Source organism: Mollisia scopiformis (genome assembly GCF_001500285.1).
Source record: "Mollisia scopiformis unplaced genomic scaffold LY89scaffold_26, whole genome shotgun sequence".
NCBI classification, from domain to species: Eukaryota; Fungi; Ascomycota; class Leotiomycetes; order Helotiales; family Mollisiaceae; genus Mollisia; species Mollisia scopiformis.
The window spans coordinates 833,108-853,982 of record NW_017263606.1 but is presented as its reverse complement, the minus strand read 5'-3'; the positions used below and the strand labels follow the sequence as shown (position 1 = coordinate 853,982).

At 47.8% G+C, this 20,875-nt stretch overlaps 10 protein-coding genes across 10 annotated transcripts in view; 6 read left to right on the top strand and 4 right to left on the bottom strand.

Moving 5' to 3' along the window:
- Positions 1 to 1,698, top strand: part of LY89DRAFT_700937 (alpha/beta-hydrolase) — a gene marked incomplete at both ends in the record, with an annotated part of 2,836 nt that extends 1,138 nt beyond the window's left edge. Inside the window, 5 exons of the mRNA XM_018217154.1 lie at positions 126 to 127; positions 348 to 458; positions 543 to 935; positions 988 to 1,195; positions 1,599 to 1,698. Coding sequence (XP_018064898.1) covers positions 126 to 127; positions 348 to 458; positions 543 to 935; positions 988 to 1,195; positions 1,599 to 1,698 — 814 coding nt within the window. The remainder of the gene's footprint in view (positions 1 to 125; positions 128 to 347; positions 459 to 542; positions 936 to 987; positions 1,196 to 1,598) is intronic.
- On the bottom strand, positions 1,498 to 2,990 carry LY89DRAFT_656375 (uncharacterized protein). The gene is made up of 2 exons (XM_018212381.1): positions 2,718 to 2,990; positions 1,498 to 2,662 (listed from the first exon to the last, which is right to left on the bottom strand). Exons 1-2 carry the CDS (start codon positions 2,893 to 2,895, stop codon positions 1,869 to 1,871), a joined length of 972 nt encoding a protein of 323 aa, XP_018064897.1. The 5' UTR covers positions 2,896 to 2,990; the 3' UTR covers positions 1,498 to 1,868.
- A 585-nt stretch (positions 2,991 to 3,575) lies between these two features.
- LY89DRAFT_787550 (voltage-gated shaker-like K+ channel, subunit) lies at positions 3,576 to 5,119 on the top strand (the record flags this gene model as incomplete). Its single annotated transcript, XM_018223084.1, has 3 exons — positions 3,576 to 3,679; positions 3,759 to 3,930; positions 4,030 to 5,119. 3 exons carry the CDS (start codon positions 3,576 to 3,578, stop codon positions 4,969 to 4,971), a joined length of 1,218 nt encoding a protein of 405 aa, XP_018064896.1. The 3' UTR covers positions 4,972 to 5,119.
- Positions 5,120 to 5,121: 2 nt separating this feature from the next.
- LY89DRAFT_723718 (uncharacterized protein) lies at positions 5,122 to 6,128 on the top strand. Its single transcript, XM_018218841.1, has one exon. It carries the CDS (start codon positions 5,565 to 5,567, stop codon positions 6,012 to 6,014), a length of 450 nt encoding a protein of 149 aa, XP_018064895.1. The 5' UTR covers positions 5,122 to 5,564; the 3' UTR covers positions 6,015 to 6,128.
- Positions 6,129 to 6,137: 9 nt separating this feature from the next.
- LY89DRAFT_263659 (uncharacterized protein) lies at positions 6,138 to 7,255 on the top strand. Its single transcript, XM_018206293.1, has 3 exons — positions 6,138 to 6,389; positions 6,446 to 7,098; positions 7,174 to 7,255. Exons 1-2 carry the CDS (start codon positions 6,318 to 6,320, stop codon positions 7,088 to 7,090), a joined length of 717 nt encoding a protein of 238 aa, XP_018064894.1. The 5' UTR covers positions 6,138 to 6,317; the 3' UTR covers positions 7,091 to 7,098; positions 7,174 to 7,255.
- LY89DRAFT_689748 (HET-domain-containing protein) lies at positions 7,128 to 9,336 on the top strand. The gene has a single exon (XM_018215964.1). The coding sequence runs from the start codon at positions 7,345 to 7,347 to the stop codon at positions 9,073 to 9,075; it is 1,731 nt and encodes a 576-aa protein (XP_018064893.1). The 5' UTR covers positions 7,128 to 7,344; the 3' UTR covers positions 9,076 to 9,336.
- A 6-nt stretch (positions 9,337 to 9,342) lies between these two features.
- LY89DRAFT_675356 (ankyrin) lies at positions 9,343 to 13,555 on the bottom strand (the record flags this gene model as incomplete). The annotated part of the gene is made up of 8 exons (XM_018213502.1): positions 9,343 to 9,623; positions 9,695 to 11,346; positions 11,432 to 11,953; positions 12,252 to 12,338; positions 12,383 to 12,524; positions 12,571 to 12,681; positions 12,748 to 12,976; positions 13,031 to 13,555. The coding sequence occupies 8 exons, from the start codon at positions 13,553 to 13,555 to the stop codon at positions 9,343 to 9,345; spliced, it is 3,549 nt and encodes a 1,182-aa protein (XP_018064892.1).
- Positions 13,556 to 14,123: 568 nt separating this feature from the next.
- On the top strand, positions 14,124 to 15,085 carry LY89DRAFT_596363 (uncharacterized protein; the record flags this gene model as incomplete). The annotated part of the gene is made up of 3 exons (XM_018209918.1): positions 14,124 to 14,179; positions 14,270 to 14,379; positions 14,430 to 15,085. 3 exons carry the CDS (start codon positions 14,124 to 14,126, stop codon positions 15,083 to 15,085), a joined length of 822 nt encoding a protein of 273 aa, XP_018064891.1.
- An 892-nt stretch (positions 15,086 to 15,977) lies between these two features.
- On the bottom strand, positions 15,978 to 17,478 carry LY89DRAFT_656364 (aquaporin; the record flags this gene model as incomplete). The annotated part of the gene is made up of 4 exons (XM_018212380.1): positions 15,978 to 16,682; positions 16,738 to 16,897; positions 16,944 to 17,180; positions 17,233 to 17,478. 4 exons carry the CDS (start codon positions 17,476 to 17,478, stop codon positions 16,375 to 16,377), a joined length of 951 nt encoding a protein of 316 aa, XP_018064890.1. The 3' UTR covers positions 15,978 to 16,374.
- A 198-nt stretch (positions 17,479 to 17,676) lies between these two features.
- On the bottom strand, positions 17,677 to 20,322 carry LY89DRAFT_710769 (proteinase). Its single transcript, XM_018217857.1, has 6 exons — positions 20,076 to 20,322; positions 19,829 to 20,021; positions 18,489 to 19,779; positions 18,366 to 18,426; positions 18,109 to 18,315; positions 17,677 to 18,059 (listed from the first exon to the last, which is right to left on the bottom strand). The coding sequence occupies exons 1-6, from the start codon at positions 20,304 to 20,306 to the stop codon at positions 18,057 to 18,059; spliced, it is 1,986 nt and encodes a 661-aa protein (XP_018064889.1). The 5' UTR covers positions 20,307 to 20,322; the 3' UTR covers positions 17,677 to 18,056.
- Positions 20,323 to 20,875: the final 553 nt, after the last annotated feature.

The window sequence follows — 20,875 nt, the reverse complement described above, 5'->3', positions numbered from 1 at the left end:
CTCTCTCCGACTAGATTCCTGCTTAAGAATGCGGCGTACTGTTCTTCGAGGGATATGGGTCTCTGAGACAATCTCGCGTTGCGACTTTCCCTGGCGCTATAGGGATCGAATGACTGCACGTGCAGGGGTAGGCCATTCATTATTCTCTTTCTCGATAGGATCACTTAGGATAAGAGGTGTCTCCATCTTGAATTATGGACTGATTCCTAAGAGGGTTGTTGTGTAGTAAGGGTTTTAAAATGGGGTGTAGAATTTTTACGCGTTACCGCGTCTCGCTTAAGTGGGCCATTCCCGGTGGCCTCAGCTCTTACCAAAGAAGTTGACGACTCCGGCACCTATTGTTGTAGCGATACATCATTGCCAAGGATCAGCAACAGCGTACTCTACTGAGTCTCACTACATGCCTTTGGCTGATTCGCACGGGTTTATCTTGATCTATCCGAACTCTAGATCAAGTGGTGGCTGCTTTGATGTTTCTTCAACAGCTAGATAGTCGCTCTCTCAAGCAACCTGAATTGAAAACATACTGATACGAGAAAAAGCATTGACTCACAATGGAAGGGGAGACAGCCAGACCATTGTCAACATGGTCAAGTATGCCGTGACCAACTACGGCGGAGATGCAAACAGGACATTCGTCACTGGAACCAGTTCTGGCGCGATGATGACAAACGTCATGGTTGGAGCCTACCCCGATGTATTCAAAGCAGGATCCGCCTACTCCGGTGTTCCAGATGGATGTTTCTACGTCTCAGGGGCCACTGCTACTCAGGATCCTCCAGGATGGTCCAATTCGTGCGCAAATGGACAGCTCACTAAAACTGCTCAAGAATGGGGAGATTTGGTGCGATCATACTACCCAAGCTACACTGGCCCTCGACCAAGGATGCAAATCTGGCACGGAACGGCTGATAACACTCTTCACTATCCCAACTGTATGCCTTCAGCTCAATGACTACTTGATAACAAACACTAATTCACCTGTAGATGCCGAAGCTATGAAAGAATGGTCAAACGTGCTTGCCTTGACGACGTCTAAGACCGCGTCCAACACGCCTCAAAGTGGCTACACCCAGACTATCTATGGAGATGGTACATCAGCAACAGCGCAGCTTGTAGGATACAGTGCAGCAGGGGTTGGTCACACCGTACCAGTACATGAGTCTATGGATCTTGCATTCCTTGGCATCACCTCGTAGGGAAATTGTTGTGTAAGACAAGGAGAGGTAAGAACCGAGGAGAAGACAAGCTAGATACGGAGTATAACGTTTTTGAATTATATAAATTGGAACGCTCGTTGATCAAAGTGCCACTCGATAATAAGTCAGAAAATTCAAAGACTGCAAAGATGTGTGCCAGCATGAACAGCAGCTGAGAGTGTTGGAGCGCCGGATTCTCTTGGACAACCTGGACGTGAACAAGTGGTAAATGGCAGAATGACTTGAACAAGGAAGTGATAAACTCGAACATTGCACACAAGATTCCACATGGTCTTGTCACCATCATTCCTAGACGTGCCAAATGAATGGGATCTCCAAAAAGATCGAATAACAGCTCAGTTGTGACTCTCAGTTCAAAGCTTGCTTCAAAACTTGCAGCATATTCCTCACATTCAGCGCAATCAGCGCATTTAGCGCATTTAGCGCATCCAGCTCATCCAGCGCGACTAGCGCAGTTGGCGCAGGATGCCCTACCTAAGTCTGATCTTGCGCATCCAGTAGGTCACTTGGAAGACCCAGCAATCGTCAACCCCAAAATATTGCCCACTTGGTTTCATATCTTCATATCCCAAGGTATCAAAAGACCAAGCGCTCCATTCCTGGGTACCAAAAATATGACTGTTCACGTGACCCGACCAGAATCAATGCTCACACTTCCCATACCAACGGGCCTTCTCCCCTGCTATGCCTCCAATAATTCGTACTTTCGAGCAGCTCCCGACAGCCTTTTATCACCCAAGTCCATCGTCGAGCAAACGTCTCACTGACCTCCCATCCACTCGGATCCCAAGGATCTTTCCACACAATCAACCCCGTTTTCTCATTCGGAAGGGTGCAAAATTCAACGAGATCATTGCAAAGAGCCATCTCGTCGTACTGGTCTTCCGCGAGCAGCATATTGTTCCTCATAGCTGGAAACGGAAAGACATCAATCCACGGGTGGTGAGTTATCGTTCTCTGCAGTTCGGTGGGTAGGAGGGAAACAGGTGTAAAGGGGTTAATGCCTGGGACTGGAGAGGACAGTGGCGAGATGGCTTCGTCGCTTCCGAGCCATTCGTAAGATATTCCGAGAGTCGCTGTATTCGAGAGGAGGGCGCGGAAGACGTTAAATTGGATGAGTGTGAGGAGCTGGTCGGTTCGTGGAGAGCCGACCAAATAATCCTGTCGTGTGCTCGCTTCGAATTGAAGCATCAGATCGTAGATTTGCGATCGATTGAGTTCACGGAGTCGATATCTATTTGGATGGGTGACTTGGCTGTTCCTAGAGTCGCTATCCCCAGAGCTTAGAGTAGTAGATTTTGAATTGGAAGAACCAGAAGTGGCAGATTCCTTCTCGTCCCCCCTGAGATTTGGCTCGGGCTGAGTAATAGCCAGTATTGCAGCATCAATCTTGGTTTTCCCTTGTTGAGGAGCAACCTTTGGCTTCGCACCTCGTCTTCGACCTAAAGCAAATCAGCTTAGCTCCTAGGAGAATGGAAAGCACGTGACAAGACGCACGATAAAGTCTTTGATTCAGACGGTTTTGGAGCTTCCTCCTTTCTGCAGCATCTTTAATTCCAGTCCAATCATCCTCGGAAGTCCTCACTTCCACTTGCTGCACCATGCGACTCAACTCGAGTTTGGCCGGAGATTGTTGCTTATCACCGGCAGCTCTGCATCTTGTTCCTGAATCCATGTTTTGGAGATGATTGTCCGCCGTGTCGGAGGTCTTTATTCTGCTTCCGTGGTGATGCGTGCATGCAGAGGAAAGGGAATATCAAAAGAGATGAGATGTAAAGTCTTGGGTTTCAGTTGAGCTGTAGAGTAGCGAATCGTCACGACAGTTCCAGCGCTAGCGTATCCGGAATTCTACCGACAACGATCCAAACTTTCCTCCTCTTCCTCATACTTACTTCATACTTACTTCAAGCCAGAATCATACACAGAAAGCTTCATCACAATTCTTCAGCAGTCCTGTTGCGGTTCAAGTGGGTCTACTAAATGCTGATGTTCACCCTCAAGTATGCAATACCCCGTTGCGTTTGGCAATGTACGTAAGCAGGGGGAGCACTAATGCTTGCCCGTGAGTGGCCCATTCGGAAATGCAGCGTCTTGATTGGCTGTTGAGGCTTTCCAAATACAAAAAGCCTCAAGTTGAGGATCTTCCATACGTCGGATTCGCTTATTAGTTAGACATGTTCCTGTTGAAATGCTCATGTGGTTGCCTGTGTCGGTGCTTTCCATGCTATGGTTGCTCCGTGCTCTATATATATGTCCATTGAATTCCCAACATGCTTTGATTTTCTCCTTCCAATACACATCGAAATCTCTATTCTTCTTCACCTAGATATTGCAATTCGCACATAAAATCTCATCATGGCTGCTCGATCTCTGCTCCACAGACACCGTCAACTTGCCCCTACAGCAGCAGTTTATGTCAGCCCGCTTTGCCTCGGAGGAATGGGCTTTGGTGAAGCTTGGTACGTGATTGAGAGGTTAACCTCTGTTCACTCTATCCCATCTGCTTCTTTGCAAAAGCTGATGGGTACCTCATTCTAGGGCATCACGCATGGGAGCCTGTCCCAAGCCCCAAGTCTTTGCCATTCTTGACCACTTCTACGAGAAAGGTGGGAACTTCATCGATACTGCCAATGCATATCAGAATGAAGAGTCCGAGCAGTGGATTGGAGAATGGATGTCCCTTCGAGGAAACAGAGATGAGATGGTCATTGTAAGTTTCCTCCTCATCTCATACCCCTGCCTCTCCCTTGACCATCACTACTTCTCCTCCTCTACCCGCACTTGGCACTTCACGTTCTAATTCCAACAGGCAACCAAATACACTGGAGCCTACCAGAACTACAAAGGAGCGAATATCCTCAAAACAAACTACGGCGGCAACGGCTCCAAATCCCTCAAACTCTCCCTCGAAGCCTCTCTCAAGAAGCTCCAAACCAGCTACATCGACCTCTTCTACGTCCACTGGTTCGACTTCAGCACCAGCATCCCCGAACTAATGCTCGCGCTCAACGACCTCATCACCTCAGGCAAAGTCCTATACCTCGGTGTCTCCGACAGTCCCGCTTGGGTAGCCGCCAAAGCCAACCAATACGCGCGGGACCACGGCTTGCGCCAGTTCAGCGTGTATCAGGGACTGTGGAACGCTGCTACGAGAGATTTTGAGCGGGAGATTGTGCCGATGTGTAGGGATGAGGGGATGGGGATACTGGCTTATGGGACGCTTGGGAAAGGGATGTTTCAGAGTGAGGAGGCGTTTAAGGAGCGCGAGAAGGAGAACCCGGGGAGGAAGATGCTGCCTCCTAGTGAGGTTGAGAAGAAAGCCTCGAAGGTGCTGGAGGTTGTTGCAGAGAGGAAGCAGTCAACTATCCAGGCTGTGGCCATGCAGTATATCATGCACAAGGCACCGTATGTGTTCCCGCTGATTGGTGGGAGGAAGGTCGAGCATCTTCAGGGAAATATCGAGGCGTTGGGGTTGGCTCTCGATGATAAGGACATGGAGGAGATTGATGTGGCGTACGGGTTCGAGCATGGATTTCCGCATGAGTTCTTAAGTGGTGATCACTTTTCTCATGGTGCTCCTTCAAAGATGGCTGCTGGCCCGCAGGATGTCTGGTTGACGAAGATGTTGGGTGCGATTGACTTTGTTGAGCCGCTCAAGGCCATCACGCCGAGTGCCGAGAAGGTGGAAACGGATAAAAAAGCGCAGGAGGCAGTACAAGAAGGGTTGAAGTTCACGAAGGAGAAGAAGTAGATAGCCTCAACTTCTGACAGTTAGCTCATACTGGTCCAGACCAGTATAAACAGAATATCCTCTCGCAATTATTGGATCCAGCGATTCATCTCATTACTGTCATCGAAATAGGCCCAGACCAGACGAAAATTCAGCTACAAGCTGATTGTTATTTGCTTCTACGAAGTGTTACCATCGATGAAAGAAAGATGTTTGAACCAATTGGGGACAGTCTCAGAACTTGACATGCAAAGGGCGAAATAATCTCTAGCTCAGCTCTACATCGATGCCCAGCGCTCGAAATATTACACAGCGCAAATCAAAGCCTGTACGTGCAGAGATCCTACCCTCCTTGGGACACAATACGCCTTTCGAGCGATGAGGTATATGCTAGGTTGCCTCTGCTGCCTGATGTCTAACGAATCAGGAGGCTCGCTACCACTTTTAGTCGAAGGCTCCCAATTCTACCTGCCCCTCAATCTCGAAAAAAGCAATTCTCAAAGATTTGATAGAGAATCAAAAATCATACTACTCATCTAAAATCGACGCGATTACTGCCGAAGTCTCAGACATTATCCCATCGGACGAGAACTACTCAAGCACACACTTCAATTATGGCCGACATTTCCAAGACCTCAGAATCAAAAAATCCAGCGAAAGTCCCAACCGATGGATCGTTCCACAGCGGCGTATGGGATTACGAAGCCAAACGTCCAGTCGTCGATGGCAAATTCGAGGATCCTCTCACAGGAGAACTTCGCGATGCAAAGTCCGAACAGTATTCCGGGCCACCAAGTGTCGACATCGTGATCATGAATCTTTATGCATCGGAAGCATCAGGACCGGATGTGTACCGTTCGGCAAGACCATTTCCCGTCGAGAGAATACTGCATCATGCGATGACGGTCGTGAAGGAGGAGGGGTTGGAGATTCATTGTTTGAATGCAAGTCTTTATTCCGTTACGCTGGTGTTGGCGTGTGAGATTGAGGAGAGGAAGGATGGGAGGAGTGGGTTCTCGTATGTCGCGGATAGGATTAGCAATGGCTTGTGGGCTGAAGAATAAAGATGGAGTTAAATAGTTTGCGTAGTGTAGACGAAGAGAATATAATAACTTTGAAAACTTTAGAAAGAAATCGTAATTCGAAATTTTTAGTATTCCATTTATATTCAATTTTCAATAATAATTAATTATAATTATTATTTCAAAATTTAAAAGCGCCGAACGGCATATAAGCGGTTTGAAAAGTACGCTGCAAAAGTGTTCTTTCCATCAGGTCAGATCTGAGTCAGAATGCACTTCTCGCCTTATCGCGTGTTCAGTATATATCAACTGGATATTAGTTCGATGAGGCATTAGAGCATAAAAATGTCCTCCCATTCATTAGAGCGAGGAGAAGAAGAACAAGAAGAAGAAGTCACGCGAGATTACAGGGATCTCGTCCGTTATCCACCAGCACCACAAGACATAGGTCTGACTCTAACCAACCCTCACAGAACTACGAAGAAGCATGGGCAGAATACGAGCGACCCAATCGAAGACGGGGATCAATACGCTCTCGCTCAGTCACGTTTCTCGGGGGTCGCGCGAGGAGCGTCTCGCCTGATACATTATGGATGGCCGAGGATTTCTGGTCGAGAAAGCCGGAAGCGAGTTACGACTCTCCCTCAAGCTCTAAGAACAGTGAACTTTTCACGAGGTATGGGCCCCGTGGTGTTTCGGGTCTGAGATGGAGGGAATACGGGGTGAGGAAACGGAGCTCTTTTCCTCGCTCTACGCGGGGAGAATCTGGAGAGTCGAGGCCGTCGTCACCAGAGTCAAGAATCTCAAACAATGAGGAGGAGGATGTCTCAAAATTGAACGTAGACGAAGCTAAAATTTCGATTAACGACGTGGATCCGGAGAAGAAGCTTTGTGAAGCTTGTCAGGGTATCAATGCAGAGAGGCTGGCTGTTGGTTACAAGCATCTGCGTCTTGCTGACTTGGATGCCTCTGTTCGCAGTTGCAAGTTCTGCGAATTCCTTCGTCACCATTTTGGAACGCCGAGGTTTCCGTGGTCCAATCGATTTCAAGTGGTTTTGAGCAAACTGTGGGCTGATATAATTGATGTCCAAAGTGGCGAGAGCGTCAAGGGGCGGTAAGTGAAATGGTGAAACAAATCATTTTCTTGATTTGGAAAACTCTCTTCACTTGGATTCACTTTGTTCTAACGTTTGCTTAATAGTCCGTTGCTTTATTTCACCAGTACGTTGATTTATGCACTCTTTTCTTGTTCGATTTGGGTGCCGATCTACTAGACCTGCTAGATCTGGAGCTGCTCAGATTTCAAATGAGCTGCATAGCTTAGATCTCAAACGTAATCGTTTTAGGTCTACGGAGATACTCTTTGACTCCCATGCGAACTGTGAATGCACATACTAATCCGTCTACAGATGAGCATGATCCAGGCATCCAGTATGATGTGCCGTGGAGATACCGATTAACATCAACTCGATCTGAAAATTCATTCAAGATTGCGAAAAGCTGGCTCGATGAGTGTCACGCAGGCAAAAACGAACACAATACGAAGAAAAGATGGAGGTCCAGGAGTATACTACAAACAATAAGTCGGAAAGCACGACTAGGTCCCAAAAAGCTCAAGCCGGAAAATCCAACTAGGCTTATCGATATTCGACCTGATGGTGGAAAGCCTGGAGAAGTCAGACTCGTACAAGCACAAAATCGTCGACGCAAGTATATCGCCTTGAGCTACTGCTGGGGCAAGATATCTAACCCTACTTGGACAACAACAAAATCCAATATGAGGGAGCGGATGAGGGGACTTTCTCTCTCAGAACTGCCGCCAACTCTGTTCGACGCGATTTCGATAGCGAACGGGCTAGGCGTGCGATACATATGGATAGATTCTTTGTGTATCGTCCAAGACGACCCAGATGAGTGGGCACAAGAAGGCGGTCGTATGGCTGGCATATATCGAGGCTCTGTCGTTACTGTCGCTATCTCTTCAAGCGAATCCGCGCTCGAGGGTGCTTTCAACAAAACTTCAACCTCGCATCTTGAAGAATTCTCGAGTCTTATCCGAATCGATAGTAAACTGAGTGATGGACGTTGTGGTCAGCTGTACTTTTACACATCCTGCGACAAAGGACCTCGTGAGAGGTATATACAAACAGGACCGCTGATGCAGCGAGGATGGGTCATGCAAGAACGGCTTCTTTCTTCTAGGATCTTGCATTACACTGCTTCACAGATTGTCTGGCAGTGTGATCACTGTTTCAAGACGGAAGATGGCCTTGACCGTGAAGGACCTGCGAGTCTCGGTCCGGGAAGAGACTTTCCACGTGACCTTGACTATCGTTTGAGCGTGGGTGAGCTGACTTACTTGTGGTACATGTCAGTGGTATCAACGTACTCCCACAAGGCACTCACATACGGCAGCGATAAACTGGTAGCAATCAGCGCTGTAGCAAAGGCTCTGTACTCGAATCACAAGAACGATTATCTAGCCGGACTATGGCGAGCTTCGTTGATAAGTGGACTATTGTGGTATCGAGCCGGTCCTGGGTCGAAGTCTAAAGAATATCGAAGTCCTTCGTGGTCTTGGGCATCTCAGGATTCGGCCATCTATTACAGTATCCCCGAAGCCGAGTACGTCACCCATTATGTCAATGAGTGCTTTGGAGATGTTGAGAGCGTTGAGTTCGAATGCGAAATCATCGATGCCGAAGTCAATATTGGCGGACCCAATGCCTTTGGGACTGTGACTGGCGGTCACATTCGGCTACGCGCCCCAGTCATCTCTGCGCGGGTATTGAAAACTCCTTTTCCGCAGGAGGGGTTATACCCACGAGACTCTTATGAGCACGAATTGATATTCTGGGATGGTTTCAGGCCAATCGTTGTCCCTGCACATATGGATGATGATGATGAATTAAAGACTCGCGAAGTGTTATGCGCATATGTCGGTCACAGGCGGGCCTTGATACTCGCACAATCAACACCCGGGGTGAGATCATACACCAGAATTGGGTTCGGGGAGACGTCAGAAGGAACTGAATTGTACGGCACGGATGTCTTTGCAGGACTTATGGCAACTGCTCCGCTCGGTATTGTCACAATTATATGATCACCTTGATGCAAGGCAGGTCAGTTGCAGGCCGTGCAAAGTCATTTAATCCACGTTTTGCGATCAGCGAGCAATGTTTCAGCAGGAAAAAATATGATGTTATGTAATACTTCTCGTTATATTGCGGGTAAGATTAGCATTAGCCTGTGGGGTGAAGAATGAGGATGGAGTTGGGTAGTTTGCGAGGTGCGGACGAGGAGAATACAATGAGTTTGAGAATATTAGGAACACTTTCGCAGTTCGAGATAATTAGTGTTCTGGAATCTTTCATTCGGTACTCAAAACAATTTCATCACTTGAGCTTGATTCTGTCAAACGCGTCTTGTATGCAAGCAACGTCTCGAGGATCTGCTTGTAGCCATAATGAGACGCCGCGTCTAGAGCAGTGCGTCCATTCATGTCCTTTATCGTAATGTCGACCGCTTCGCGCAAGAGCAGATCCACAATGTCGTTTCGACCACATTCCACGGCAAGGTGCAAGGCAGTACTGCCTCTGTCATTAGTAATGTTGACGTCTGATAAATGTGATAGCAAAATGCGGATCACACCTGAAGGTGATGTTTCCATAGCACGATATATTGCTGGATTCCCATATGCGTCTTTGACACGGCATCAATACCCTGAGCAAACAGTAATTTGATTGTTTCGAGTCTCTGGTCTTCAATCGCGGCATAAAGTGATGATCTCCCGTACTGAAGGAATAAGTTTTGGATATCAAGATCTGGATCATATTCCAATAGTAGCTCGATCACTGTTGGCGATCCATACGCAGCAGCTCTTGCTATGGTCAAGATAATTTCATTTTCTTGCAGAGCCAGCACAGGGTGAAAACACCCATCCTGGTTCGCGGCATGCTGAGCATCTTGCTGCAAATCTCGAAAGCTTTCTTCGGCAGCCAATGTTGCGTTTTCAAGGAGCAAGTCAACAATGGCTGCATGGCCGGCAGAAGCTGCTTGTAGGAACGGAAGCCAGTCGTAGTCAGCAGAGATAAGTTCATCTCTTCTATCAGCCAAACGACGAACAACTTCCTCGTGGCCTCTTTTAGCTGCTGCTTGAAAAGCTACCCAGCCAGACCTGGAGACTTCTTCTGGCAGGAGAATTGAGCTGCGCCTTTCCTGATTTGAGTTGTCATCTTTCTCGCACTTTTCGTAAGCTTGCAGTAGTATTTCGACGGTCTCGAGATGTCCATTGCTCGCCGCATATGCTAGTGCGGTGGACTCACTAGTGGTCTCAGCAGTGATGTCTGCTCCGGAGTCTATCAACCTCGAAACGATTTTGGAGTAGCCTTGCCTGGCAGCAGCCATGAGGTATGAGGATGAGTCCCAACTTGCACTGGTAGAATCCTTCTCCATTACCTCTATGAGGTATTCTAGGGTGTCTAGATGACCATTGTCAATTGCATACACCATCGCAGTGCGGCCCCACTTATCCTTGGCATTGATATCGACGCCAGGAAGTTCCGATAGTAGCTTCACAGCGGTCAACCGCCCCCGCCTGGAAGCAAACACAAACAGTTCTTGAATCTGCTCAAGGGCTTGGGAAGAGATAGCAAACTGTGTATTCTGCTCTGCGAGTCCAATTGGATCAAACCACGCCAGTGCCAGCATTAGATGCGAGAGAACTATGTCTTCGAACTCGAGATCTGTCCAGCGTTGCAATTTCCTGATTGCTGGGGATTTTGATAGAAGGGTTAAGAATTTGTTCAGCAAGATTGTCAAGGCGGGGCTGTAGAGAATACATCCTTCTAGATGTTCTGGCCAGTACCTACACTCGTATGAATGTTGCCGAGGGTTCTTGTGATTTGGGACATGAATCATTGATGATGGTAGCTCTCGATCCAGCAACGAAAACAAGCACGTCTCGCTAGTCATCGCATGTGCTGTCGTCCACTCAAATCCAATATCTTCGAGGAATTCAAGCACGGACAAATGTGCGAATCGGACATGGTTGGATCTTTCGTCGAACACCAAGAGATTATGTGTGAGTCGAAGCAAAGTTTCGATATCTAGCAACTCCGAGCTTGCTTTAAATACTGTACGTGACACTAGGCGGATCAACTCATCCGAAGATAGGTGGCGGCGTGCGCAGAATATCCACATCAGTGCGACTTTGGCGATCTCGGGACCGGTACCAGCCTCTCCAAGGATGTCGCTCCAGATTACCAAGTACATGTCTTTCAGGCCCTTGGGCAATTTCCCAAGATTAGCTTCGATGTCTGATTTATGGCTCATCATGCAAAGGTGTCTGATTTGAAAGTCGACCCACAAGAACCTGCCATGAATTAGATAAATTTTCATCTCGGTGACAGTGTTAATATTCAAATGAGGAGAAAGCTTCGCTGGCGACGATGACTTACTTTCCATCAGCTCTACATTGCAATGTTTTGATCACTCGCTCGACAAGACTAGCTTCAAGACGTCCTCTGAGCAGTTTACCATCTTGGATGCATCTCTCTATTTCGATCTCCACAAATCGATTGATATCAGCACGATTGTCCCTAGCATCGATGCGAAGGTTTGCAGTTCTTTCCAGATAAAAGGCGATATCATCGTCGTCCCGACTGGAAAGGAAAACTTTCACTTGACTCGTTGCAGATTGAATAATGTGGTGTAAACCTTTGATCATGCTCTCACGAGTTGTGCGGTCGCATTCGTCAAGCGCGTCTAAGACAATTATCGTCCTTGGAAGAACCTTTGGAAGCTCAAGTATGAGGTCGAGGCTATCCTGTACTTCGATTCGTCCCTTTGCGAAACCTTCATTCTCTCTCTGTTTGTATTCAGTCATAATTACTGGTTGTATAGCTGTTGTTGAATTCTTAGTAGCAAGCTGTTTGACAATCGCACTCAAGATGATGGCAGGATTCTGTCTGTCAAGTTCACTATTATTGCATTTACAATAGAAGTAAGCCACTTGATCTCGTTCATTGTTCAAGAAATTGTCAACGACAAGAGATCTAGATCGATTAGCGAGGACATATACTTTAATATTCCGGGAATCTTATATCTTACACTAGAAATGTTTCCCGGCCCCAGCTGGAGGTTTTGTGAATGTCAGTGATGGTTCAGCATATGGAAGAACGGGGGTATTACGCTTGCCGTGTAACCAGAGAATACTTGACGCAGTAGAACTCTTCCACTTCGCAAACGTCTCATGGTTCAATAACCAGTTTCCTGTACCTTTCAGCCGCTGATTTGCGACCGACTCGTGGTGGCGTTTGTATTCCTGTGTCGACAGCCATAGTAAGATCTTCAATCTCTCCGATTCTGCCAAGATCAGTATGCTTCTATGTACCTAGAAAGGGTGTGACTTCCTATCAACGTAAGTAGCAATGGTTTTCGTCTTCTCGTCAATGTGCCTTATAGGATCCTGCAGATTTGCAAGCATTGATAGTAATTCGGCTCGTTCACTGGTTGATTGGGAAACTGAGATATCTTGTCTTCTCCTCGTATCTGAAACATGATTAGACTAGCCCAGTGGATCTATCGAAGAGCATACATGTACTTTCGGCAGTATTAGAATCTTGCCAGACAACGGAGGCCTGTAATTCTATCTCCTTCGTGAGTGTGGTGAAAGTTGGAGAATTGAATATACTCGTCGCCATACGTACTAGGAGCGGTTAAGTTAGTTTGGTAACATGGGATAAAAGTCCGTCAAAGCCACATGGATACGTACTCGCTTTATGCTTGTCGAATAAGAGGCATGCTTCTGCCAGGAAAATAAGTATTTTTGTGTAAAGCGTCTTCATCGAGTCTTCCAAGATTGTCGCAGCATCGAGAGCGTAAATTCGTGCGTCGACAGCGAAATATAGACGTTCGTATATTGAACATTGTGCAAGTAAATGGGTTATTGACTCTAGAGAGGCTAGTATGGCTCCCATGGTTTCTGCATCATCCACGACGACCTAAAATATTATCTATTGTGAATAAGGAGACCCAAAGATGAACGGGTCACTGACCTGAAGCAAAAAGCGAAAGCCGGCCCATGGTAGGGCAGCATGCACGGGATCAAATTGACTTGCAAGATCTCCCACAACTTTGAACCTGTCGACCCATCGGAGTAATCTCCCAGACACATCTTGCAGAACGATAGTCTTCCCTCTGACCTCGATAGTCCATTGTTTTTCAATGCAAAGTCTTTGCTTCGTGACTACCAGATCTAAAACTTCATCTTGTAAGTTGTAAATCTCACCGTCGAAGCCTAAAGCATCCCGCTGCTTGGGAGACAACGCTTGGACAGCAGATTTCCAAATATCGGAAGCGAGTATGGTAGACTTTGGAGGGCACGGACTTGCAGACTCTTCGGTGCCAGACTCCGGAATGGCAGATGTCTGACTTCCATGTAGTCTCGATAGCGCTGCATCTTGTCGTCGCTGACTTGGAGCTTGGGCGGACTGTGGTTCTGTTCTGTGTCTAGAAATGCCACACTTTCTCAAGACGACAGTAAATCTGTCTCCTTTTCGAGGCCGCATCTGAGGTTCCATGTGCAGTAATTGTCATAGTTTAATAGTACATTGCTAAATACTCCGAAAGAAAAAAGCGACAACAGCCTTGCTGGATTGTCACGTAGCTGCTGTGCATCCTGACCAAGCCTTTCCGGGCTTCCTGGCAGGCTTAATAAAGCACAAGCCGGAATCGAGAGAACGAAAGCACATAGTAATGAATTGAAGGAATCCGTTGAGATCTGCTGAAAAGTTCGGAATGCAAGTACTCTGGACGAGAAGACAAAGTTTATTATGTTGTCGTCTGCCACGTGCAGATTTAAGCAGCAGTCATCCCAAGAAGTGGCGCTAGAAAATAAGCTTAATCGCGACGCGATATCTGGCCAAAGAATATATCCTATCTGGCCTCAACGACAACACCGACTGAGCTTTGCGCCGGTGCATCTGCTCTGAAGAAATGCACTCATAATCTATTTGCGAACGGAGAGTCAACACAGAAGACATGGCGCGAGATCGGAGGAAAGGCCTTTTGGGGTCGATGTTGACAGTCGCCGCGGTTGCGCTGGCCTTTGCGACTGGAGCCGGAGGAGAGGAACACACCAAGATCCCCATGCCAAGTTACCACTATGGAGCGAAGATACCGGTTACTTGTTTGAACAGATCGATGTGAGTGGGCGCCTACACAGGAAATGCTTTCAGCGAGGTGGAATGAGACAGGACAGATCATTGGGCAACAGCTAACCAACATTTCAATAGTGACACTGGTGAGCACATTTCCAACGAGAAGAACGAACTCGAATACATCCCTTTCCCCATCTGCGAAGAAACGGGCAAGCCATTGGAGTTACAATATGGCATTGAAGATGGTAAGACTTGCTCGGATACCTCGCTACGTCAATACTGATCTACATGGCAGAGCTCAACTGTACAATCCCCATGATTACGGATCCTTTCTTCCATCTCCTCGAATTCTACGTTCATAACGATGCCCCTCTCTCCTGCCGAATACCATCCCGTCCGCCCGCACATATCCTCCCTGGCGGCGAAACCCATATTCCTCCCGAATTTCAACAGGAGTTTGTTCCTCTGGTGTTTGCGCTTGCTGGAACGCTTCAACTCTCCCACCTACACATTTCCACCCATCTCAACATCTTGCTCCACAGCGAGCCGAAGCACCATTTGCACCATCATGATAGCGGAGTGATTGACTCTGGTGCGGCATACAGCACTTCGCCATTATCACATATCACAGGCCCGGCAGCATTGACAAAGAAGTTAGTTATTGGCGATCCTCTGCCGCTTCAGTTCTCTATCCGATGGTTTCCTACACCGCATCTTCCCCGAGAGAATGGCAAGATTGAATGGGCTGGTATTGGAGGACACTTCTACGCCAGCACCTTCTTCTACTGCGTTATTAGTGCAATGGCTGGTGCTGTTGGAAGCGGCATGTGGTTCTTTGGAGTAGTGTTGCCGAGGAGACTTAAAGGTAGACCTTTGGGAGGTGCCACACCGTTAGGATATGGTGTCGGCAATGGTTGGGGCGTTGGAGCTGGCGTGGGCAAGAGAGATTAGAGCCATGCGTCTGGGAGACATGCACTACAAAGTCTACAGTGCCGTACGATACGATTCACGAATACCAGAACGATGAGGACAGCACGCCGATGGGCAGGGTGTATTTTATGGATCAATAGGGTACATGGGACGAATACCATACAATTGTAATGCTATAATTCTTCTGTTAAGTAATATGGCACAAAGGTATCGCCGTTCATGTTCTGTTTTGATTTTGAATGCTAAGATTACCCCAAAAAGGAAATTGAACTGCTTTTCAACTTCTTGGCATCAGGGTATGGACAAGATTGAAGTATGCTTCGTAGCCCCTCGATCTTTTGAGGTCGCCTGCATGCTTTTCCGGCTTGACCATGTTACGCAACATCAAGACCCATTTGAGCATGGGCTTTGATCCATTTGTTTCCTATAATCCTATTCTCCTTTTTTTCAAACGCTTTTGTTTCTATTTTTCATCTTCTTACTTTCCAGTACTGAAACTCAAGTTCATCACCATTGTCCAAGTGTGCAATCTGCAAGGTTTCCAACGCAAAAGACTGCAGTTCCTGCCGCTCAATCGCCTAATGCTCCATCGAGTGCCAACAAACGGACTCGCCAGTGCACAAATCGATCTGCAAAAGCTCCCAGATCATCCACCTTCTCACAAACTCAGCATCTTCATTCCCGAGGATGCTCGCGGTCCACGTCTAGTATGGGTTCTGTGTAGCAAGAGAGAAGGCGAAGAGGCATTTGGGAAGACTCAGAGGTTTCGGAGATTCTGGGGCAGGGTACTACCGCAGAACGAAAATACATCACAAGGACCCAAAGTTTAATAAAATTCTGCATGATTTTTGGGATGAAAATGGACCTAGACTAAGCTCCAGCTTTATGAAGAGCTAAGAGCTGTTTTAAGAAACGTCAAGTGAAGCGACCCATACATTTTCGCCCGCTTTTTTTCCTTTGCACATCAGCTCTTGAGTTCCCTATTGACAATTTCACCCTTCTTATCTTGTTTTCGATATGAGCTATCACCTCGCCGCAAATGGACCCCAAACCTTTGATGCGTAAAGCAAGATGAACTTGGCGATGCAAGTACAGTCGAAGGAGCTTGGTGAGCAGCATGGCGCAGATGCAGATGCTAGAAATCGAAGTCGGGAGCTATTTTTCTGAATGACAGTAACCGAAAAGATCCCTTTGACCCTTGAGATTGGTCTATGTCTGCTCGTATGGTGATGTCCTAACCTGACCCGAATAGCGCGCCCCCATCCTTGACTTTCTGTCTTTTATTCCAAGTAAAGGAATTCCTTCCGTCCCTACACCTGATGCGGTCCATCCCTATTCCTCTCATACTCCTGATAATGCCTCGTCGGCTCCCCCTGGCCCTGCTGATGTCCACTCCCCGGCCTATTCGAACGCTGACTCCTATGCGAATGATGCGATCCCCTCGGACCCTGCCGACTCGATGGTTTCGGACCCGGATCCGTATTCTTCCTCACTATATCGAGGATATGCTCTTCGTCTTGCGATTTATCCTGGTCGCCGTTCACTTCTTCGTAATTCAGGTATTTGATCAGAGCGTAGAAACTGCTTGCGAGGAGGGCGCCGAGGACGGGTCCTAGCCCTGGTGATGGGTTAGTGAGAGTTCCCAAGGAAGGGAATATGGAGGTTGGGCTTACAGTAGATCCAGTGATAGCCGTTGAACTTTCCCGTCACGACATCTGGTCCAAATGCCCTCGCTGGGTTCAAAGCACCTCCCGTCCAATAAACCCCGACAAGTTCGGCAACGAACAGCGCAAGACCGATACCAACAGGTGCCACGAAGGTAGCTTTCGTTTTCTGCATCCCGTTAGCATGACCCTCGAGCAAATCGACATCCACTCACCTCAGCAGCCAGCATGAGAATCGTAAACACAAGCTCAGCCGTCAAGAACATCTCCAGGAACAGTCCCTGTGGAATACTCATCCCTGATTGCAATTCGACATTGAACAGAACACCAGATCCCGGAATAAGACCTTTGACCACCCCAGCCGCGGCAATGGCGCCTAGGATCTGTGCTATAAAAGTGAAAACCGATCGTAGAACTGGGACGACGCCCGTTATGCACAGTGCCAAGGTAACCTGTCTCTCGTCAGCCGTCTTCACTTCACCATATACTTTTCCTGATGCTTACCGCAGGATTAAACAACCCGCCACTAACTCTAAAGAAGATCCAAACATTGATCGCGAGACTAAACCCGAAGACCAAAGAAATATACAACAATTGCAGCAGATTAGGCCCCGTATCAGCAGTCGAAGTAGACGTCGACTCGTTCGCCGTCTGCGTCCCAGCAAAAGCGAAGAAGAGGAATAGAAACGTGCCCACGAACTCTCCTAACGCTGCCACGAAGTGATGCTTAACGGGACGGCCTCTTGGCATCTTGAATTCGAATTTCTATTGAAGCAGAAAACGAAAAAGGTATGGATAGAAAACGAGAAGAGAAAACACCATCTTTCACACCCCCAAAAAATAAAAGATCTTCAGACACGGGAAAATGGCTGGCCTCACTCCTCAAGATGGGCAAAATGTCAAACGGGACGCCAAGACGGCTCGTAGATAAAGCTCGTGAGTGGTTAGCAAGAATGGAGAACGCCTAGCCATGCAGCTGGGACGGCATAGACATGACGGTTGAGGCTGAATCCGAACCAAGTGTCTCGCTAGCCACGCCGCCACCAGCGTAGCGGGCGATCAGATTACGACATCTTGTTATTGAAAAGTGTCTGAAACGACGCAGAGGGGGTATATGGATGGTATTCTATGGAGTGCTCATCATCACTGCTGTTCTATTTCGTTATGCCTTGTGCTTTGACTGTGGAAGAAGAATCATCATCGCTTTTTGGTCTTGGATATTTGCTATTTTCGTGCAGTCATGAGTCGTAAGGAAGTGTTTGGATATCGATAAAATCAGGAAATCGCCATGCGCACAAAGATAAATCAAGTTGATGAGGGAGACGTTCTCACTAGTCTCGATGTTAGCTTCTATTCATAGTATTCTCTTTATAGTCATACCTCTGCCACGCCTTTCATCGCATCCCACAATATCTGGTCATCTGCATTGAGCTTTTCGCAATCACCGTTCGTATCCTTCTTCAAGCAGCCTATGAAAGGCTTCCATTCTGGCTCACAGACCGTATCTGGCGGTGGTGTCTTGCCCGTTTGAAAGTATTCCCGTACCGTTTTGCCAGTGCAAAGTGATGGACTTGAGTACGAGCAATGCTACCACAATGTTAGCCTTGGGCATGAGAGTCGAGATCCACGGCACGAACTCCTTGCGAATTTTGGTGCAGGACAGCTGAGCCTGGAAAAAGTGTTGATACTCGACGAGCGCTGCGTTCAAGTCAAACTCAGCCTCAAATGCACCGCTTCTCCTGCGGTAGCAAAGAACTTACTTTCTCAACGGTGTCACAGTATCATGCGTATTTCCAATAATGAGCAACGGATGAGAAGTGTTTCCCGCAATCGGACCCTCGAAAAACCAGACAGGAGGAACCGTATACCCCAAGCAAGCAAGCTTATTCCTCGCCCAGCTCGTATACAACCACTTACTCTGGTTTCTCAACTCCACGACGTACTCCCGGAAGTCCTGCTTCGTGATATTGTTCCTACCCGCAATATCCATGCACGAGATGGACTGGAAACTTCCCATGCCAGAGATATAATGACTGGTCACGCAAGCGTCGGAGAATGGGCCATCTCGAATGCATTCTGCGGGGATTTCGGCTGCACGTACACCGGATTGCTTCATTTTCCCGACTCGGCTTCCATTCCTGACTTCGAGTTCGGCAAGCATGTCGAAGAAGAGTTCGGCGGATGAGTATGGGAAGAACATTCCGCTGAGTAAGTGCAGGAGCATATCTCCCCATGTAACGACTTCGGGGCCGTAATGACCAACTGCTGCCACGGAGATAGGATTTGTTTTCAAGTCGTCCATGATTCTGGTAAGTCGTATCTCGACGTCTTTCCCGGAGGTCCCAGTCCAGAGTGGGCATTTTTCTGGTCCGGCTTCATAGCAGTACTCGCAGAACTTGGTCACAATCTGATCCGAGTCTTGCAGCTGAGTGAGCCATGTGCCAGAATAATGATCGTCAGGATCAACCACTCCATCGATAACAAGTCTGTGTACGCGATCTGGATGCATGGCAGCAAAGGTCTGGCCAAGCAGCGTCCCATAGCTAATACCCCAGTATTGGATCTTCTCATTACCTTTCTTCCACGCCGTGCGCTCAACGATGTCTTTCTTTTCCGCAGCAGAAATTCCCTCACTCGTCACAATGGACTCCGCCATCTTCTCCCTCCATTCCCCATGCCTCTCCACAAACTCCAACATATCGTTCACCGTCTGCGCCGTATTCGCATACCGCGCCATATCACTCTCATCACCCTCCCTCTGACAACTCGCGCCCATCGCTTCCGCTCTCGCCCACTCCATTCCCAGCACTGACCTATAATCCCAGAGAAATGAATAATCCGGGAACTTCAGCAGCCAGTACTGTTGATTGAATGCATCTGGAAAACATCTCAGACGAGGTGTGGTGTTGTTTACGCCTCGGGGATCAAAGCCGATTATGTCGAAATACTTGCCGTTGCTGGGTTCTGAGAGCGGGAGTGGTGAGTCGAGGATGGTTTGCATTTGTTTTCCTGAGCTGAGGACTTGATTGACGCCGGATTCTCCTGGTCCTCCTGTGATAATGTTTAGTGTGTTTAAAGTGCTTGACAAAGAGGTATTTACCTGGGTTCATCAACACCGACCCGCCATATCTTGGATCGGCGACTGGTACTCTAGCTGGGACTTTCACGATTGCGACAGCTGCTCTCAGTTCACCTTCTTTGTCGCTTGCATTCCAGTTCAGAGGTACATCGAGTCTTGCGCATAGGAAATCGTCGAAGCAAGGCGTGTACTCGAGTTCTTTCGATGGTGTAATCTATTACCCTTTATCAATAATTTCAATCGTAACTTGAAAATGACCACAACATACCTGGCTCCAAGAAAACACCGTCTTGGACGTATGCTCCCTTTCAGGTTCATCCCTCGAATCCCCGAACCCATAAACCCAACCATCCCTCCACGTCCAAGCCCCCGACCCCCAAAAACTCACCCCAAGCAACAACAACAACAAAATCGTGATTCCCACTCCCCTCCACTTTCTCTTCCTCAGGTCAACTCTCTCCTCCCTCAGCTCAAAATAACCTCTTTTCTCATCCATCATCGTCTCTTCCTTCCAGTGCGCGCAAGAAAATGGTCGAATCACAAGAGGGGCTAAGGACCCTTAAGTAGCACCTGGGGAGCAGAGTGGGGCGATAGCCAAGATAGCCATATCTTATCCATCTAATCTGATCCGCATTTTACGAGATAGCGGTATGCAGGGGGCGAGACGGAAGTTGTGTGATTGGTGGTGCTGGTGGGGCAAGATGTTGTGGTTTGGGGTGGGGATGTCATTGCAGTTTGTGGATAGGTTAGGAAGGGGCGTGTGATCGGCTTTGGGTTGTACAGAAGATGCGGCGTGCTGTAAGGGAAGGGGGGGGATTTAGGGAGCACGTGCTGTGATTTTGGTTTGGAGCAAAGAGTAGAGTGGGGATGGTTTTGTTAATGGGTCTCCGAGTTCGGTTGCCTCAACTAATTCTTTACCCCGTTCGCAGTTCAGGTGACTGGACAATCGTCCATTGTCACGATGATCCGATTTTGATCGTTTCTGATTCTTTGGTGGCTTTTGAATCTTGCAGTACAAGAGAGCTAAGCGAGCCCCTTTCTGGACTATCTCGGACTCAATTCCTTCAG

Excerpts from the sequence above, each read along its gene's own strand:
- LY89DRAFT_263659 (XM_018206293.1), top strand. The coding sequence starts at position 6,318 with ATGTCCTCCCATTCATTAGAGCGAGGAGAAGAAGAACAAGAAGAAGAA. Across the intron at positions 6,390-6,445 it reads CGCGAGATTACAGGGATCTC|AACTACGAAGAAGCATGGGC; the intron begins GTCCGTTATCCA and ends CAACCCTCACAG.
- LY89DRAFT_689748 (XM_018215964.1), top strand. The coding sequence starts at position 7,345 with ATGCGAACTGTGAATGCACATACTAATCCGTCTACAGATGAGCATGAT.
- LY89DRAFT_656375 (XM_018212381.1), bottom strand. The coding sequence starts at position 2,895 with ATGGATTCAGGAACAAGATGCAGAGCTGCCGGTGATAAGCAACAATCT. Across the intron at positions 2,663-2,717 it reads TCTGAATCAAAGACTTTATC|GTCGAAGACGAGGTGCGAAG; the intron begins GTGCGTCTTGTC and ends GATTTGCTTTAG.
- LY89DRAFT_723718 (XM_018218841.1), top strand. The coding sequence starts at position 5,565 with ATGGCCGACATTTCCAAGACCTCAGAATCAAAAAATCCAGCGAAAGTC.
- LY89DRAFT_710769 (XM_018217857.1), bottom strand. The coding sequence starts at position 20,306 with ATGATGGATGAGAAAAGAGGTTATTTTGAGCTGAGGGAGGAGAGAGTT. Across the intron at positions 18,427-18,488 it reads ACTGTGACACCGTTGAGAAA|CGCTCGTCGAGTATCAACAC; the intron begins GTAAGTTCTTTG and ends ACTTGAACGCAG. Across the intron at positions 18,316-18,365 it reads TGCACCAAAATTCGCAAGGA|CATTGCTCGTACTCAAGTCC; the intron begins GTTCGTGCCGTG and ends ACATTGTGGTAG.